General features: G+C 40.1%; 1 protein-coding gene across 3 annotated transcripts in view; it reads left to right on the top strand.

The window, feature by feature from the left end:
• The window catches only part of LOC124279837, a 35,658-nt gene that overhangs the window by 12,639 nt on the left and 2,348 nt on the right, over nt 1-20,671 (top strand). Inside the window, exons 6-7 of one of the 3 annotated variants that reach the window (XR_006899495.1) lie at nt 1,444-3,771; nt 13,681-13,694. Coding sequence is in view for 1 of the 3 variants with exons in the window: in XM_046715718.1 (XP_046571674.1) it covers nt 1,444-3,728 (2,285 nt within the window). In the remaining 2 variants the exon portion in view is untranslated. Of the gene's footprint in view, nt 1-1,443; nt 5,840-13,680; nt 13,695-20,671 lie in introns of those variants that run through there. The other 2 variants (XR_006899494.1, XM_046715718.1) reach the window with 2 other exon arrangements.

The raw sequence follows: 20,671 nt of genomic DNA, 5'->3' as shown, positions 1-20,671 counted from the left end.
GTGGTTCCCCAACCTCATACAAGAAATAGGAAATCCAATCCTACAACTTCCAAAGTGGCCAAATTTACTGATTCATCCACACACCAAGCAAGCACACAGAAACCCAACAATGTTTCAACTACACGCATGGAGCGTATCACGACTTGCTTGAAGAAAAGAGGATCCTCCACGAGCCTCCAATCCTTTTGAAGTCAGAGCACTGGCATCCACACTAACTCTGCACGGAAACCATCTCAACAATAATGGAGGGCTGCTTTTGGATATCGGAGACAGTGTTTGCCAACCACTACCTCAGAGACATGGCTACAGAGGACGCCTCCGGCATCCACCAGTTTGGGCCCTTGTTGTAGCACAACAATTGACGATACCTCAAAGACGCTGAGATTAATCTCACCCCTTTGTCACGTGACTTGTAAAAGCCAACACTCAACAGAGTTATGGTTTTAAAGTCCATGCGCACGTCTAGGACAGGCTAGCATGAGTGATGAACCCTGTACTTGTAAGGACTTACTTGTACACGAAGTAGGGTCACTTCTCCACTTGATGCAAGCATCAAGAGATGGAGTTGCATAAATCCACACAGAATGTCAGGAGAAGATTTCCAGGATAAATCTGACAAGTTGTGGTCCCCCACATTCATCAGAGGAAGCTGGAAGAAAGGACAAAATGCCATTAGAAGTTCCCAAGGGGGTATAAGGACATAAATCAGTAGAGAATCCAGAGTGGCTTGACCCACCACCGTTTCCGTCGGATTCTACAAGCAATTAAGCATGAGTCAGGATAAGGAAAAATATGTATTTTTCTGATTAAGATTGATATTTTATACTGATCCTGACTCATGAGGTTAGCCCTCCTAACCTCCCCTCATGGCACTCTGGATTTCCCTGCAAATCCAAGTGTCGGGCTCGAACATACGGAGAGAGTGACAAGCATGGCTGATCATGTGACCAACTTTTGGGGTCAAAAGATGGGGGAAAGGGAGATTACTGGGGTGAGTGATTTTACGTCCACTTTTTTTAAGGGAGCTTCAAAAGGGGATTCAAATGTTCCACTATAGTTCGCAAGAAGAAGAAGACAAGCAATTAAGCATGAGTCGGGATAAGTATAAAATATCAATTTTAATCAGAAAATTACATTTCTATTTGATTGACAAAAGAGCCCAACCTTGTTTGAAGATACATGGAGAAATACAGCCTTGTGTCTTCTCATTTTAAATACATCGAGTCAATAGTAGTGTAAAATGCTTAATAAATCAAAGATAAATGTTGTCTTGTGTGGATGTGATGAGAAACATTGAGTTTGTGTCATTCTCAGTGATGGAGGCCACCATGTCATGCATATTGTCATGATAAATGCAGCAATGTGATGTCATGTTCAGTGAGACTGGGATATAGTGGAAATGTGTATTACACTTGTGTTTTAACCATTATGCATTCTTTACAGGAACTGACGAGGACTGCTGGCTTGATCCGTCTAACCATGGCCGTGATGATGAGGTTCAAGACACAAAAACCGACCCCTTTTCTGAATCTATGGATGACAACACACAGCAGCCTGTTAAAGCAAACGGACAGGTAGATGGAAATATCAAACCTGGCCACATAACGCTGAATGAACTTTTGCGGCAAAGGAATGTGATTTCTGAACCAAGCCAGCACGATGGTTCCAATCAATCGTCCGGTGAGCTGAAGAACAATACTCCTGATATTGCTGGAACTGGGCCCCTGGAGTCTCCAGCAAGATCTGAGAGATGTGACAATGTAACTCTCAACATTGTTGCAAGTGACGGCAGGCCTATGGCATCTTCAACTCCATCTTTGTGTCAGCCACAAGGATGTGTTAATCTGTGTGGTGATCCCTCTCCGAAGGAAAAACTACCAGAACGCTTTAAAGACTTATCAATAAAACCTTGTAACCTTGACAATAATACCAGTGGTTTTGAAGGGAGGAGTGTAGATTTAGGGGAGTTCAATGGTTATGCAGATCCAAGTCGTAAGCAGCACATATTTTCGGAGAGTAGTGTGGACAGTTTTGAAAACAATGAACTGCAGCCTACAGCCATGCCCACGCCTTTTAGAAAATCGGCATCTATCCCAGAACAGGATGAACCTCATGCCATGATCAGCAAAGATAAAGGATCTGCCTCTGTGGTTGATTTTGTTCAAGGGTCACCCTCTCAACATGTTGAACAGACACTACCATATGAACATACACTACCATGTGAACAGAAAACTACATGTGAACAGACAGCACCAAGTGAACAGACACCAGCATGTGAACAGACAGCCCCAAGTCCCTGTAGACAAACTGAAGCATCATGGACAAATGTACCTTCAGATAACGACAGAATAGAATCTCAGACTCTTTTAAAATTTGCTTTAATGGCAGATCAGCCAAGAGAAGCCTCGGACGTGCAAGGATGTGACCATGAACAGTTCAACATGACCTCATCGGGACCCTTTGCCATGGCAAAGAAGACAAAAGATGATCATAGAAATCTTCTAAAACAAGATGCTGTAGATAAATCAGAATGGCATGCGGACACAGAAGAGAATCATCAAAACTACTCAGCACAAAAGACAGAATCAGTGATGGGAAGAACCAGCGGTGGAGAGGGACACTTGGAAGGGCATCAAGACCTTGCATCAGGGATGAGACACAACAGTTCCTACTTCGACTCTGATACTCCTGCAACAGTCCGACCTCCACCCGACCGCCATCTTTTTGGAGCATTCAATAGGACTAATGAAGAAAGAACTAACATCAGCTCAAGGAGATCGGACACAGGGGGAAAAGATGTGACTGACAAAGGTGCACAGAACGTTCAGAATTCTAGAACTGTTTATGTTCAGCCAATACAGTGCACTTCAGTCGGACTCCCACAGGGCTGCACCCCTTCTGACCAACAGAACATCCAGTATCCCAGCTTGGACCAATCAGCAAGGTCATATGTAGAACCAATTCAGTTGTTTCAAACAGCCCCAGGTGATGTTCTGGAGCAGCAGTTGCCCCATTACAGACTACCTTGCCCAGGGAGTGCTGTCACACTGAACTCTCAGCATTACCCCAGGAGTCATTTCCCACTGAATACTCAGTCCCACCCCATGCGAGGTGCGACATGGCACTCACAGCCTCAACCTAGAGGAGGTGGGCAGACACGTCCTGCATTAAGACATAATGTCCAGCAGCAATCATCTGCTCAAATCTTCAGTTCTTCAATGGCACAGCTTCCATTACTTGCCAGTGAGTATTCCCCTGATTCAACACAGAGCCAGCCAGTTCCAAGCTTCCCTAGCCACATTAGTACAGTGACACCATCCAGCAATCATCAGAACCCCCAGCATAGATGTACATCATCAGGGACTTCCAGCATACGGTTGCACCCACAGGGACCTCAAGGACCATGGGGAGTACAGATCAGACATGCTGCTTCCCAGCCTTTACAACAGCCAACTCAAAACTCAATTCCTAGCATTCATCTGATTGCTCAGCAACAGCAATACTACCAGCAACAACAGCAGTGGCAGCAGCAGCAACAATACTACCAGCAACAGCAGCAGTGGCAGCAGCAGCAACAATACTACCAGCAACAGCAGCAAGTGGCAGCGACTTATCAGCAGAACCTTCCCAGCTTCCGTTTTCAGAGAAATGAGCCAATAAGAACACCAATGATGTGTGCCATGCAACCAGAGAGTGCTGGATTCATCAGTCATGTCCATCAGCATTAACCCCTGTGTGTGTCCCAGGCATTAACCCCTGTGGGTGTCCCAGGTTAGAATGGGTTCCTGACACTATGGGTGGCCAGTGACCCGATTCATTGTGTGAAATGGTTATGAAACTATTAAACATTTTCTTAACCTTCCAGAGCAAAGTATGATGTTTGATCAACCAAATATGTTTTCATTCTCTTACTTGCTTGTTTTTATTTACAGGTTTATGTATACTGGCTTATTAGAGATGGCGCACAGATAAATGTCCTTACTTGAATCATCAATTACACAGTGTTTATATCTTCAGCAACTATTTCCCAAACTCAGATAGATGTAATGGAGATACTTACTTTAGATGTGGTCTATTGTGTCAAATTGCACCAAAAGTCAGAATCACTTTTCACTTGGCCTTGACCTCTGAGAGTAAGGCTCTCACAGGGTTCCTTTGAACTCCAGCGCTGGTTAGGTTCAGATGAACTCAAGTGCTGGTTAGGTTCAGATGAACTCAAACGCTGGTTAGGTTCAGATGAACTCAAGCACTGGTTAGGTTCAGATGAACTCAAGCGGTGGTTAGGTTCAGATGAACTCAAGCGCTGCTTAGGTTCAGATGAAGTCGAGCAGTTGACCAAGGTACATAACTCATACCTGTGTTTCTCTAACATGCATGGCATCCATGGAAAAGAAGCTGTACAGTGTCTTGAGGTAGAAAGAAAAATGACAAACAGTTGATGTTTTTGCATGTTCCTGTTAAAATCCAACAGTCCAGTTTAATGGAACTAAGGGTACTTGAGTACATCTTTTCTATTCATCAGATGCCTATCTGAAGGGTGTTTCCTCTAAAATGTTTGACCTATGAATCTTTCTCCACTAAATGATTTGATGTGTATATTTATTGTGTATAGTTATTTGGTATGGCTGCCATAATGGACAAGGTATTAGTGACTGCTTCCAGCTCAGTTGATTGCATCATTCAGTATATTGTAAATGAAGCTGTATCGCTTATTATTTCTAACAATGATAGCTCATGGACATAGATGAATGTTCTTGACTAGAAGAATGATGAATCAGGCTGTCAAATGTCTGTGATTTGAGGGTGATGTTCTGTGTACGTGTATGATACACAGTTCAGTCACTTCTGTTCCATCCACTTCCTGGCACGTCTTCCATCTTGCCTGGCTAAGCAATACTCAGATCAGTGCTCACTAGTGTTGACTTGTTCTGCTTGAGATTATCTATTTTATTGGGTATCCTTTATTTATGATTCAAAGTATTTATGTGTATGACACATATATATTATTACAGGCACTATTTATGACACTTTGTAACATCTCTGAAGAATTATCTCATGGAGATCACTTCAGTAATATTTATCCAAGTTTCTATGAATATGATAAACATGTGACCTTGGTATGATTATTTTGTACAGATGTGACATTTTACTTGCCAGTTGAGTGTGTTATTAGCTCATCAGAAAATGGCTGCCTTAAATCTCACTCAGACATGACCCTGTTATTATTCAACAGCTGTACATCTCAGTCCGAGGGGTTGTCTCCCTTATGTCAACCAACCAAATGAAATGTCAAGATGACTGATGTAAATAAACCTTACAGTTTGTCACATACACTATTGACTGTCGGGCTGGATATACTTTTGTCTGTTTGCCTTGTCAAGTACATTTTCTTTTCAAGACATTTAACGTTACCAGATATGTATGCATATTACTTCAGCATAATAACTCATTCGTAACCAACTTGTGTTATTCTGGGACAAGCCGAATATGTTATGGAAAGGGGCGAGTGGTGATGAATGATAACAACTGCGCTGTTAGGTTTTTATATTTACACCAGTATCTGTTTACCCTATGCTGTCTGACGGTCTGGAAGATCACCATTTTGGAAATCTTGGACCCAACATGAGATTAAGATTACGGCAGTTTGTTTATATGTGTTGTGATGTTTTGATGTATTGGGGATACATCAAGTCTTTATTGAGGATAATTAAGACCTATAGATTTGTCTATAGACATAATACCTGTGAAGGTCCGGGTTAGAATTGATCTTCAGTAAACCATGCTTGTTGTAAGAGGCTACTAATGGGGTCGAGTGGTCAGGCTCACTGACTTGGTTGACACATGTCATCCCAGTTGCGTAGATCGATGCTTATGCTGTTGATCACTGGATTGTCTGGTCCAGACTCGATTATTTACAGACCGCCATCATACAACTGGAATATTGCTGAGTGTGGCGTTAAACATCAACCAACCAAATTATAGGCGTAGGTGGTAATGCCTATTTAACTGGCAAACAAGGATAAGTTGGACCGGCACAGAGAACGCGTTTACGAGAAGTAGGCAGTGCACGGCAATGAGCAGACCCATTTGGTTTGTGAAAGGTAGAGCAGATGTAGGCTAGTGCATATGCATTGCATGACGATGAAATTGATTTTGTGCGTAGCTGCACACACCTTGCCCCTTGTTTCACTCATTGCACTGCACTTGATCGTGGACAACCTGGGGCCCCTTCGCTAACGATCGCATTCGCCAGTGGGCGGCACTCATACATGCTAATATGGGTCAATTATCAGGTCGGTGCTCAACTTATCCTTGTTTGCCAGTAGTGTGTTCAGGTGTTGGATGTGACTGCACCTTACTGATATTTAATCTACAATTTGTGATATGGTTTGACGTACTGCCTGTAAATGGCTATCATTCTGACTGTCAGTATTCACACGTATGTTTTGTTAACTACCACACATTTATCTGGTAGTCCTGTTTCTGTCGTATGTTTTCAAAATGATGATGTCATGATTTATGTTTTATATCATTTTACAGAGTGAAATGGGGATGAAATGGGTGGGGCAGGCATGAAACTGGGGATGATTGCATGGATGGGGGTGAGGGTGGGGGGGGGTGTCTGTCGGTTAGGATGATTCCATGGATAGGGATGGGGGTGAGGGTGGGGGTGTCTGTGGTTAGATGATTCCACGGATAGGGATGGGGGTGAGGGTGGGGGGTGTCTGTGAGATGGGATGATTGTATGGATCGGGGTGTCTGTCCCGGATGCGACTCAACCCAACAAAAGTACTAGAATCTGTGAGGTGAGGTGAAATTGGGTTTTACGTCGTGCTTGAGAATATTTCGCTCATATGACGACGTGAGTAGAATCTGTACTTTACAAACAATGTGTAATCCCAATATGTAATATAACATATGTGTGGTGCATAGAATAATAAGCTTTCAATGTACAGGTTTTCCCATGTCCCCTTAATTACTGTACATGCTTTGATGTGTGTTTTCATATATGTTTTCGTATCATTGTTTTCATAAGTGGCTTCCAGTCATCCTATCATTGTTTTCATAAGTGGCTTCCAATCAATCCTATCATGTATAACCAATCCTTTTCATTGTATAAACATTCTATACATCCATTGCATAAACATACCACTTAATCTCTGTATCTCAATCAAAACACATCACTTTATCTCTGTACATCTCAATCGGTAATACTATCTCACTGGCTTCCTGTACACACTATATTTTGCTCGTACCATATTCTGTCATTCACCTGATGAAGGGGTAAGAAGCAGCCCAGAAACGTTGTGCTGTAAATATTAAAGAAGTTGTACATCCATACCATACCTTGTTATGTTATCCTTACTGTTTATTGTTATTATTATAGGATATTTATATAGCACACATATCCAGGCAACTAGTGCATGCTCAAGGCACTGGTATTTTCCCCTCGATCATTGGATGTTAATCTCAACGGCACATCGTATTATCAATCTCAACTCCCTGGGGATCATACAGCTCTTGCAGCCACTGGGCGCCACTGGAGTTATTGTGGCTTTCTCATCCTAACGAGGTTCTTACTTCTTCATCAGGTGACATCCATAAAAAGTCTCTTCCTTCTGTGTATCACATCTCAATGCCATTCAAAGACCTGCAAGTCAGGGGTTATTTCAGCAGCTTAATGTTTGTTGTTACGTCAGCATTATTGTTGAACAGCGCACCACACATTAAGCTGATGTGCTGTCCAAGAACTTATGTGTGTGACAAGTTTTCTCATTTGAGACTATCTCACTGGGCTATCTCACGACCATATTGTTAGCTTCACAAGGCTTATGTCTGTAGGTTATTTTGAAGGCTTTCTCTTCCCTGAGTTTGTAGTATTATTAAAATGCATGATGTACATGCATGAAGAACAAAAACCGAAATAAAAACTTCTTTTCATGCATCAGTCAGTTTTCTTATACCATGACACAAAGAACAATACATGTATGCCATGACACAAAGAACACGTCATGTATGCCATGACTCAAAGAACACGTCATGTATGCCATGACACAAAGAACACGTCATGTATGCCATGACACACAGAACACCACATGTATGCCATGACACAAAAACACCTCATGTGTGCCATGACACAAAGAACACCACATGTATGCCATGACACAAAAACACCACATGCATGCCATGACACAAAGAACAATACATGTATGCCATGACACAACACGTCATGTATGCCATGACTCAAAGAACACCACATGTATGCCATGACACAAAGAACACGTCATGTATGCCATGACTCAAAGAACACGTCATGTATGCCATGACACAAAGAACACCACATGTATGCCATGACACAAAGAACAATACATGTATGCCATGACACAAAGAACACGTCATGTATGCCATGACACAAAGAACACGTCATGTATGCCATGACACAAAGAACAATACATGTATGCCATGACACAAAACATGACAAAGAACAACACATGTATGCCATGACACAAAGAACACCACATGTATTCCATGACACAAAGAACACCACATGTATGCCATGACACAAAGAACAATACATGTATGCCATGACACAAAGAACACCACATGTATTCCATGACACAAAGAACATGTCATGTATGCCATGACTCAAAGAACACCACATGTATGCGATGACACAAAGAACACGTCGTGTATGCCATGACTCAAAGAACAATACATGTATGCCATGACACAAAGAACACCACATGTATGCCATGACACAAAGAACACCACATGTATGCCATGACACAAAGAACACCACATGTATGCCTTGACACAAAGAACACCACATGTATGCCATGACACAAATAACACTACATGTATACCATGACACAAAGAACACCACATGTATGCCATGACACAAAGAATACCACACGTATGCCATGACACAAAGAACACGTCATGTATACTATGACACAAAGAACATGTCATGTATACTATGACAGAAAGAACATGTCATGTATGCCATGACACAAAGAACACCACATGTATGCCATGACACAAAGAACAATACATGTATGCCATGACACAAAGAACACCACATGTATGCCATGACACAAAGAACACGTCATGTATGCCATGACTCAAAGAACACCACATGTATGCCATGACACAAAGAACACGTCATGTATGCCATGACTCAAAGAACAATACATGTATGCCATGACACACAGAACACCACATGTATGCCATGACACAAAAAACACCACATGTATGCCATGACACAAAAAACACCTCATGTGTGCCATGACACAAGGAACACCTCACGTATGCCATGACACAAAGAACACCACATGTATGCCATAACACAAAGAACACCACATGTATGCCATGACACAAAGAACAATACATGTATGCCATGACACAAAGAACACATGTATCCCATGACACAAAGAACACCTCATGTATGCCATGACACAAAGAACACCACATGTATGCCATGACACAAAGAACACAACATGTATGCCATGTCACAAAGAACACGTCATGTATACTATGACACAAAGAACATGTCATGTATGCCATGACACAAAGAACACCACATGTATGCCATGACACAAAGAACACCACATGTATTCCATGACACAAAGAACACCACATGTATGCCATGACACAAAGAACACCACATGTATTCCATGACACTTAGAACACCACATGTATGCCATGACACGACAAAAGAACATGTCATGTATGCCATGACACAAAGAACATGTCATGTATGCCATGACACAAAGAACACCACATGTATGCCATGACACAAAGAATACCACACGTATGCTATGACACAAAGAACACGTCATGTATGCCATGACACAACACCACATGTATACCATGACACAAAGAACACCACATGTATTCCATGACACAAAGAATACCACACGTATGCTATGACACATGCCATTTACATGTAATTCCGTATAATTAATCATCTACTGTTTTTTATGTTTAGAGTCACTCTATTCTTGCTATATGTGAAAGAAATCGAGTTTGGAGCAGACAATACAGTGATTCACACCACGAAAATCGATGTTCGCTTTTTGAACTGACATGCATCAACCTGGTCGGCGAGCCCGTTAGCTGAAAGTGATTACATGTAACTTGATGGTAGTCAATTGTGTTGGGGGTTTTCAATTGCCGCTGGAAGAATCGACAGTCACTTATGCAGAGACCAGTTGATATCCACCGCATGCATATCATAAGGCAAATTGTGACTTAAAGGATCGCCGAGTGAGACTTTGCGAAGATCGATGCTCATGATCGATGACCAAGCACTGGATTGTACGGTCCAGACTTGATTACTAACGGACCACCCTCATATACATGTAGATGAAATATTGCCGTGTTTGCCCGTTGACATTCCTACATGCAGTCTTGCATAAAAAAACTAGAACGGCAGGCATAGAAGACGACATTGTGGCTGTTGGTAGGCCGAGTAGTGACAACTCCAGTTGAAGACGCCCGTGAATACATGGTTACTGTTTTCAGGCATCTGCTGCTGGAGTGGTCACAACAGTATCAACTGCAGCTATTCCCCAGGACGCTACAGTGCTGTAACATTAAGAGTTTATTTTCAGTCCTGGCAGATGTTCCATTTTCTAGGGAAATGCCCTTGTCCAAATATTATTTGTGTCGAATGTAGGTGATGAGTTTGCAATCTAAACCCTCAAACAGACCTTAAACAATCAAAACCTAAACCGCAACAGGTTTTCCTATCAAAATTACTACTGAAGTTGATACCTTGAAAATATCGGAAAAAATATAATAATTTTTGTGGCAAGCTGTCGTGAGGACATGTTCACACGATATAGCCTCATCGCGTTCATTGAATTTATCAACGCGTACACGTTGGCAGGGGAACTAGGTCAGAATTACACGTTGACAAAGATGAAGGAATACGTTGTGTTCAATTTTTTTTATTTGGCTGTACAACATGATAAACAAATACACAACCAAGCTAACACACAACGTTGTGGGAAGGTTGTAGATTAGTAATGTAGATCCCGAAAACGTTAGTATTACGTCATTTGTGTTGCGATATGTAATAACAACGTTGCAAATTTAAGTTGAGGAAACGTTATGCTTTGGGCTCCTCACGATGTTATAACAACTTGTCTCATAGAGTTTTCTGTAAACCTTTTCATGCAAATTGACGAATAAACAATGAAGTTAATTTCTGTATGTACTGTTCTCTACTGGGATGACTATTCAACTATTAACGTTAAATAGAACGTTAAGACAACGTTATTAAATAACTTTAACCTTGTGGCGACGTTAAAATTGACGTATCACAACGTCAGGCCACAACATTGTGACAACGTAAATGGGAGTCCACAGAATAACGTTTTATCATCCAAAACTGTGTTCCACAGGAGATATCGCTTGTGTGAGATCAAACGATATCTCCCAGGAGATATCGTTTTGACAGTAGATTTTGTACAATGCCCTGACAATGCTATGATGTCAGGTACTTGATGACGTCACAGTGCTATGACATCGCTGCACTGCAAGTCTAATGACAGTACCATGTTCAGAGATGTACATTTTTCATTGAAAATTAATGAAGAGTGATTTTGGATGATAAATAGAATCTCACCCTCGTGTCTTCTGATATCAAATATATCAACACTCGTTGATAAAAGTAAAAATATCCTCGGCAAGCCTCGGATATTTGTAACTTTATCAACTTGTGTTGATATAATTGATATCAGAAGACACTTGGGTGAGATTCTCTATGTACCATATAACGTTGTGACAACGTGAAATTGTTAGCTGGGAAGACAGCAATGAGCCGATATGAGCTGAGTTGCCGGCTCAGACGTAAAGGAGGTGAGTTCCTGCTCATCCCCAGGTCGTTTCCTACGAGCGGCATTACCCTGCTCCCTACAGGCAGTCGGAATACCGCACTGGTGACAGCATAGATAGGAACATGAAAATAGACAACAATGGACAGACGAAGAGACAACAAAGAATATCCGGTTAGATATTATTCAGCCTTGGGAAAACGTGCACCTGTGTGACCATTATTTGGATAGTTAATAATTTCAGACATTATTTCAAACGTTAGAAGTAAAACGTTTCCATTAAATTTGCAGCGACAGAAATGATGAGGAACTTGTAAAATTCTAAATGTTCGGCACACTTTGGATGTAAATGAGGTACGAGTTGCAACTATATGCATGGAATATGTAGAGAAAGACATGTCAAAACAATGAGTCGCGTGCCATTGCAATTGCTTTTAAGACCATATATTTACATGAATGCTCAGTCAAACAGAAATAAATATATTGGAAATATAGGGACATTTAACTAACCTTTTAGCCTGAAGTCGGTATCACGGCAGTCTGTATTAAGTCACACAGCTCATTAACGTGGGCGAAGCTTTTAAGCACTCCAGCGAGGGACATCTAATTGCTTGTGCCACGGGGAGGTTTAATCTATTCTTAGAACTTCAACACAGAGGGATATTTGATGAAGACTATTACGAAAACAATGTTTTGCTTTTAAATGCAAGGCATTAAGTGTTTGTTTTGTTTGTTGCTTAACGCCGATATTCCAGCTATATCGTGTCGGAAACATGATATACCTACTTTTGTCGACAACTGAAAGATATTCCTAGATAATATTATATGAACAGTTTGCTTGTACTATAACGTTTATAAAAACATACGACTTACACACAATATGGCACATTGCATCATGAGCATCAATCTTCGCAAGTGGAATACGATCGCATGCATCACTCATAAGTGAGAACACGAAGGTTCCCGCTTCTGACAGCATGAGTTGCTGAAGAGCAATTCTAACCCACATGTTTTTACGGGTCCAACATATTTGTGAACCTGTGAGAATGTTAATGAATATATGCATAGTCAGTCTCATGATATGGATTGTCGGTAATTGCCAATACTATTATAGATAACACAATGTCGCCAGTATCAACTGGTCTCTGCATAAGAACATAACCTCCCAGAGGGATATGTCAATTTACATATAATCACAATCAGCTATTCAATACACTCACAGAAGGTGGTACATACATTGGCAGACGTGTACGATGCATTAGATATAGGGTTACAATAGAAGTTGTATGCTTCTCTCGAGGGTAATAGGGTCTGATGTACGCCTGTTTGTAGCAGTGTCACCCGAGCCGGTTAAATGTACAAATATAATTTTATTTTATTTTGAAGAACGATAAACTCGCTAACGACAATATTACACGAAAACAAAATGGCGCCTGCTTCTCGACTGGATTTTTAAAATCAGTGAAACATTTTCTGTCAAGCTTAAAACTGCTATAAAAATGGTTAATTGTGTTTAAGTTGAGTGTGCAAACGATACAATGCATAAAATAGTTTAAATAAAGCAGTGAAAGTCGGTAAAATAAATGTGTAAACAGTGAACTCTTTATCAGTATCAACACATGTCCGCACTATTTTCAATAGGTCGCAACGAAGTACCCTTGCCAAACTACGATGTGGAACTTCACCTCTGGAGATTGAGCTTGGTCGTTTTTCACGGCCTAAAACCCCTCTTGAACTACGGCTATGTAAATATTGTAAGAATAGTGAAGTTGAAGACGAGGACCATTTTCTATCCAAATGTAATATATATTCCGATATAAGGTCAGTTTTATGGCAAAAGGCACTTAACCCTCTGTTTAGCTTGATGACTCCTGTTGACCAGACCATTTTTATTATGGAATGTGATAACCTAGTATATCCCTTAGCTGCTACAGTGTTACTTATGTTTAAAAGAAGAAAATCATTATAACGTACGATATTACACCACCCACTTTTTCTGTAAGTTTTACTATGTGTGTATGGAGCTATATTTCATTTATGCAACGTTTTATGGATTTTATGTGTCTCGTAGGCCTGTAAAGGCCGGGCAGATGTTTCATATGTGATACAGAAGATTTTTAAAATATATTTTGTAAACATCTGCGTGACACAATAATAAAATAATGTACAGGAAGGTGTAGCTGCAAGAGGTTGAACCTGTCGTGTACTTCAGCATGTGGATGTGGACTTGAAACATGTTCCCGTGATCTTGACGTTGTTGACATTGACTAACATGTCAACTGGGAATACGCTATATGACTATTACGAACAATAGACACAAATTGATAAGTAGGAAATGTTGCTTGCGTTATGATGACATGACTCACTCATCATTCTTTGATGAGCAAAGAAAGACTAATATCTGGAATAACAGAATTATACATTTAAGAGCTTTCTGTTATATTGTGTGATTTTACCATCGGGAGCACAGCCCTTCTGACACTGGGTAATGCAGAAGGCTGCAGTTGTTCGGGAGCCTTCATATTCTCCGGAAAGTTCTTGATGGGTTCGAAGAGGGAGCTCAACACACTGTTTTGTGAAAAACGTATGGGTTGATTGAACGCACGTTAAAATAGTCGGGCTGTCCGGTTTTCGGTCAGGCTTTTAGCATCGCGAGTGTCACCCCTTGTGTTTTATGTAATGAGTGTAGCGGGCGAATTTTCTAAACAATCCATTTCTTCACCGATTTCGTTCACATTTGAAATATATAAGTTACTCATAACATATAAAAACAATATACGGTTGCAAAAAGCTAGATTTTTATTGGTAAAAATTATTGTCCAAACAGTGATTCGAACCCATGTGCTTACAAGTGTTTTTACTACAGATCAAAGGTCAGTTTACATATTTAATCCTCCATTTAATTCTTCATCGTACTAGTATTTTTTAAATCTTTGATGTCAATCTTGTCAAATAAATAACTAAATCATTAAAAAGGATTTTTTTGCCAATAACTTTGTTACCGAGGACTTCCTATAATCGACATTTCGGCACTCCCGTTTGTTAGTATCTATAGATAGAATCTATAGTTTTCGAATCAAATGTTTTTAAACCACATGCGATATACCTTCTGAGTTTTACCAAAACTACATGTATCATTGAGGTTCTTGAGAAGCTGGTATTCAAGTATAAGACAAAATATTTTGGATGTCAACTTCTTTATTACATGTATCATTACCAACTAGCTTCATCTTCATTACTTCTTTCTTTGTATAATCATTTGTACATTTCATTTCAAGCATCTCTGCGAGAAGGATTGACAAACAAGCATCTCTGAATGATAACAAACTAGAAATCACCTTAGTTTTTTGTTTCGTGGCCAGTTGATACAAATAAGAAAGCAATATAAACTACAAGACTTATATGAATCAAATCGTTTTGATGTAATAATGAATTGATGGTCTGACTGTAGAATGTCAATATTTGTCTGATGTGATATTGAGTTACTACCATTTAGGCAGGGAGAAACCTTTCGCGTACATATATGATTCATATCGAATGTTATCATATTTAGGACACATGAAGAAATAGTGGAATACAAGCATTATCAGAAATGAAACGATTATATTTATCACTTTTTAAGTCACTGCATCCCAGTCTAAGACGACAGTGTATTATTTGACAAAAACGACTACCAAAATCTAGATCGAACATTGTATTAGTATCAACTTGTGGCGTGAATAGGTTCTTAAACTGTCCAACAGAGGAAACAATTGTCGCATTTTGTAAGTCGGTTATTCAACAATTTAAATTTATCAGGCTAAAACAAATCAGCATAATTGTTAGTAGGTTTGCATCTTATAGTCTGATAATTGTCATTATTCCTAAAACTGTAGTTACTGTTGTCAGACACATTCCCTGGAACAAGATCACAAGATAGTCAGGAACCATATGGTTTATCAGTTTATGAAATGATGTTAATTTGAAAGTTTCTCTTCGCTTCACTATTGAGGTCTGGTTTGTTTCATTGTATAATTTTGCATGGCTCGTACCTCTGACTGCACCGCATATTGTGCGTAAGGCATCAAGTAAAGGTGTTCTAGTGACAAGGATTGTTCGTTTGTACAATTGTCCCAGAGATGACAGCAATAGTCAAATAAAGGTAAGATAAAGGATTTATACATTGTTTCGAGAGTTTTGCGTGATAGTCTGTATTTAAAACTACGATGGCAATTAATCATGGGGCTAATTTTTTCATTTCATTAATGTGGGAATGCAAAAGGAGGTTTTCCTGAAAAGTAATACCTAAGTGTTTATGAAACTTCACTTCATTTATAGGGGTACCATTCATCGAGGGGGGAGGATTCATAGAAGGTTCAGTTTTGCGTGAAAATGAGATAGTTTCAGTTTTGTTTGGATTAAATTATATTTGCCAGGTTTCCGCCCACTTACATATTCTGTCTAAATGTGAGTACATGCACTCGTATACGGATCGCCGATTATTACATAGAGTGACGTGTCTGCAAAAAGACGTATATTACTTCCGATTACATAAACTATGTCGTTTATGTATACTAAGAATAGAAGAGGTCCAAGGACTGATCCTTGGGGCACTCCGCTATTGTCGGTTTTAATTCTGATTTATAACCTTGAATAACTACTCTTTACATTCTATTGTGTAAATAACTTTAAACCATGTCAGTACCTTCCCATCTATCCCATATCATTTTAGTTTATGGATAATTCCTTTGTGCCAAACTTTATCAAAAGCCTTGCTTATATCGCAGAATACAGCTCTAACTACGTTTCCGTTATCTATAGCTTTGGCAATAACATTATGCGAATACGTAAGTTGGTAAGCTGTTGAATCTCCTGGCATGAATCCAGATTGTAAATTTGAGAGACAGTTGTTATCTCTCATGAAGTTAAGAGAGAGAGAGCGATGTATTTGCATATAAGGCCATACGACCTACAGTACAAAATAGTACATAATATACTGAGTCAAAAAAGAAACTTCACATTCTTTCTTCAGGGCACTATAAAAGAACAAGAGATGGTAAGATGGTGAAATTGTTATTATTTCATTGCTGAGATCTGTGTGATGTACTCGATATACTGACAGTGCCATAATCAGTTCCATTAGGCTACACCGCCGTTCCAAAACATGGGTATACAGAATGTCAAGTCACAAGAATAAAAATGCGAAATTTCTCAGTTCAATATCGTGTATGGCCGCCCCGCGCATTTACCACTGCCAAACACCGTCTCCTCATCGACTGCCTGATGCTTGTGAACACGTGGTTGGGGATTCTGCGCCATTGCTCTTGCAAGGCAGCGCCAAATTCCTGCAAATTCTGAGGTTGGTTCCTAAGACCACGAAGCCTTCTCCCAAGTGCATCCAAAACGTGCTCTATTGGATTAAGGTCAGGGGACCTCGATGGCCAGTCCATGACGTTGATTCCAGCGTTTTGAAGGAAATTTCGTGTCAACATCGCGGTATGCGGCCGAGCATTATCATGCTGGAACTGTAGACCTGGGCCATGAGCCGCCATGAAAGGAACGAGTTCAGGGGTGAGCACCTGGTCGCGGTAAGCAGCAGCTGTGAGGTTTCCACGGATGACCAGAAGTCGGGAACGGTTGTTCCCACAGAAAGCACCCCACACCATGCAACTTCCGCCCCCGAATCTGTCGACTTCCTGTACACAACATTGGGCATACCGTTCACGACGTCGTCTTCAGACTCTATGCCTGCCGTCCGCGAATCTGAGGGTAAACCTGGATTCATCGCTAAAGACGACTCGATTCCAGTCTCTCTGGGTCCATCGGAGGTGACGTTGGGCCCACAGCAGACGTTGACGTTGATGAAACAGCGTCGAGAATGGAGATTGGCAGCCCGAAACCGATTTCGAATGGTCTGTGAGGACAGTCGACCTTTAAACATCTCAGCCCTGGTTCGTGTAACCGGCAGAAATCTGTCACGTAGGTGACGTAAGACGATTTGACGGTCTTCTGTTCGTGACGTCACACGTGGACGACCCGACCTTGGGCGATCAGAAGTGGTGCCAGTTTGTTGTAGACGACCTCGCAAGTCATACACAGTACGACGGCTGCATCCCATTGCTCTTGCGACGTCAATAACTGATCTTCCCGCTTGCAATATGCCAACGGCATGTTCACGTTGCACATTTGACAATCGTGGCATTTCAAGTACCGTTAGAACTGTGGTTTAAAAGTGCTTTTTCAATTCTTGAGGCCAATGCAAACACGTGCATATGACGAAAACTTCGATGCGAAGATCACGTGATCGACTGCACGTGCAAAACCTGATTTGGCACTAACGTCATTTGCACGAGGAATGGATGGGTTTGAGTGGGTTTTGCTAACGTTTTTCTAGAGTCGAAAGATAGGGATCCCATTTCGGATACATAGATGTATCATCAGAGAAAGATTATTCATTATTTTTCAAATTACATTTTCTGAAGTTTCTTTTTTGACTCAGTATATAATTGAGTTACCAAATGTGTGCATAATATGTATCGAAGAAACTATTTTGCTGACAATGTTTCGCAGAATATAGATGTTTCAGATATTTCACAAAGTTGTTAATGATGTTGATATCTGAGGATGTCCAGAAACTTTGAATGGAGACATAGTACCCACTTGATGTTTTTGGAATAAGACGTTGGCGAAAACTATCATAAGACTTACAGTTGTATACAACATGAACTTCATCTTCAACAGCTTTACAATGCTTGCATACTGCGACATTGTCATTGACAGTAGCAAGACCTTTCCTGATTAACTGAGTACCGAGTATATTACATCCTGATCTAAACATTGTAAACTTACGTTTATCAGCATTACTAATATTAGAAAGGAGATATTTTTCACAATTCAACAAAGATTTATGAGAGTAATAAAAACACAGTGATTCGCTGTCACAAAGTGATGAATGCCTATCTTGGTGGAGACAATCATTAATTCTTTCAATAATTTTACATAAAACTATCTTTGGATCACCAACAGATTGTGTGTTCTATACAATTTCAAACCCATGCCTAAACAATAAATGCTTACATAACTTGCCCATGTTGGGCGTTTTCTAGATTCGATTGACAAATTAATTTCGTTCGTTCGAGAAAATAAATATCAATAGTAAGTCGTGGCCACGAGATGATAAGTCGAGGCCACGAGATAATAAGGCGTGTTACGACGTAAATTGTAATAAAACGCAAATTGTAATACTTGCAGCAAATTGTAATAAACTTGACGTAAATTGTAATAAAAACGTAAATTGTAATAAAAATTGACGTAAATTGTAATAATTTTCGTTGCGGTAAAATGTAATAAATATTTACGTAAATTGTAATAACAGTTTTAATCACTCGTAAATACGCGGGTGTTTGTTTTTCGTTGCATTTCATACATCAAATAAGCTTGTTAGGGCGATAACTCAAGAAAGAAATGATGGATTTTGTTCAAATTTGGTACCAAGGTATAGTGGCGAGATTCACCGACACAAGTGAAATGGAGTGACCTTGAGATAATTTTCAAGGTCACAGCAAAAATCTGAGGGTTTTGCCAATATAAAGATTGTTAGCGCGATAACCCAAGAACGAATTGACAAATCTTAGCTAAATGACGAAAATGATATTCGTCCTGATATATAATCGATATAAACTGTGCTCTGTATCATGTCTTTTCGCAAATATCTTTCGAGGTTTTGATATGTATACATATAAAGTGGGGGTGGGGTAGGGATGGGTTTCTAATGGGTATATCTAACACACTTGCATGCATGTAGAGTCGGAGAGGTGGATTGGTGTTCTAACGGGTATAACAACGAGGGACGTTCAAATAGTAGTCAGCCTCACCTATAATATGATTCAAATACAGCTGTTTTTATGTTTTATTTTTCTACATATTATCTGTCAGCCTCAAGCAAATTGGTTTTGCTATGTTGCAGCCTCACAATCCCCATTTTGTGAGACTTTGTATCTTGGCTTGGTACTCCCAAAAACCGTAAAATCTGCAATAAAATGCATCACAAACTTCAGGAAACAAAATATGCTATGTTTGAGATTGGTAGAAGTCGGCTAGAATCAAACTTAGATGTTAAACTGCACAAAAAAAGCAATTTCAAAACTACAATCGCTTGTTCAAATGACTCCCCATTCTGCTTACTGAAAGAACTCGAGAAAGAAATGATGGATTTTGTTCAAATTTGGTACCACGGTTTATTGACTTGAGATTGGAGATTTACCGACACCACTTGAATTTAGTGACCTTGAGGTCATTTTAAAGGTCACAGCGAAGGTGTAACAGTTTTGCACATGCCAAGCTTGGTATCCGCGAACTCAGGAAAGTATTAATAGATTTTGATCAAATTTTATATCAAGGTGTATTGGCGGGATTCCCCCAACACAAATTGATTGGGAAACTTGTGCTCATTTTAAGTTCACAGTGAAAAGTGTTTTGCACATGTCTAACTTTTTAGTGCGAAAATGCAAGACAGAATTAATATGTTTTGCTTAAAGGTAGTACCAACATGCGTTGGGAGTATCGTCTAACGTCAGTCGAATTCAGTGACCTTCGGATTATTTTCAAGGTCACAGCGAGTATTCTTGCGATATCTCCAAACCTAATGGATGGAATTTATTGCATTTTGTATCAGGGCGTCAGATGACAGTTTCGGCAACGTTAACATAATTTTCAGGGTCAGACAGAGGATAATTGCAACATTCAGATATCGACATGTGGCGGGGGTAATAGCTATGTTTGTGACAAACGCTTTGTCATTACTAATGTTCAAATTTTTGTTAGCATATGGTTTCTCATTCTCTTCACAGAGG

This window comes from Haliotis rubra, unplaced genomic scaffold (assembly GCF_003918875.1).
Source record: "Haliotis rubra isolate DU_JTF1 unplaced genomic scaffold, ASM391887v1 Scf257, whole genome shotgun sequence".
Lineage (NCBI taxonomy): Eukaryota > Metazoa > Mollusca > Gastropoda > Lepetellida > Haliotidae > Haliotis > Haliotis rubra.
This window is presented reverse-complemented; position numbering and strand designations above follow the sequence as displayed.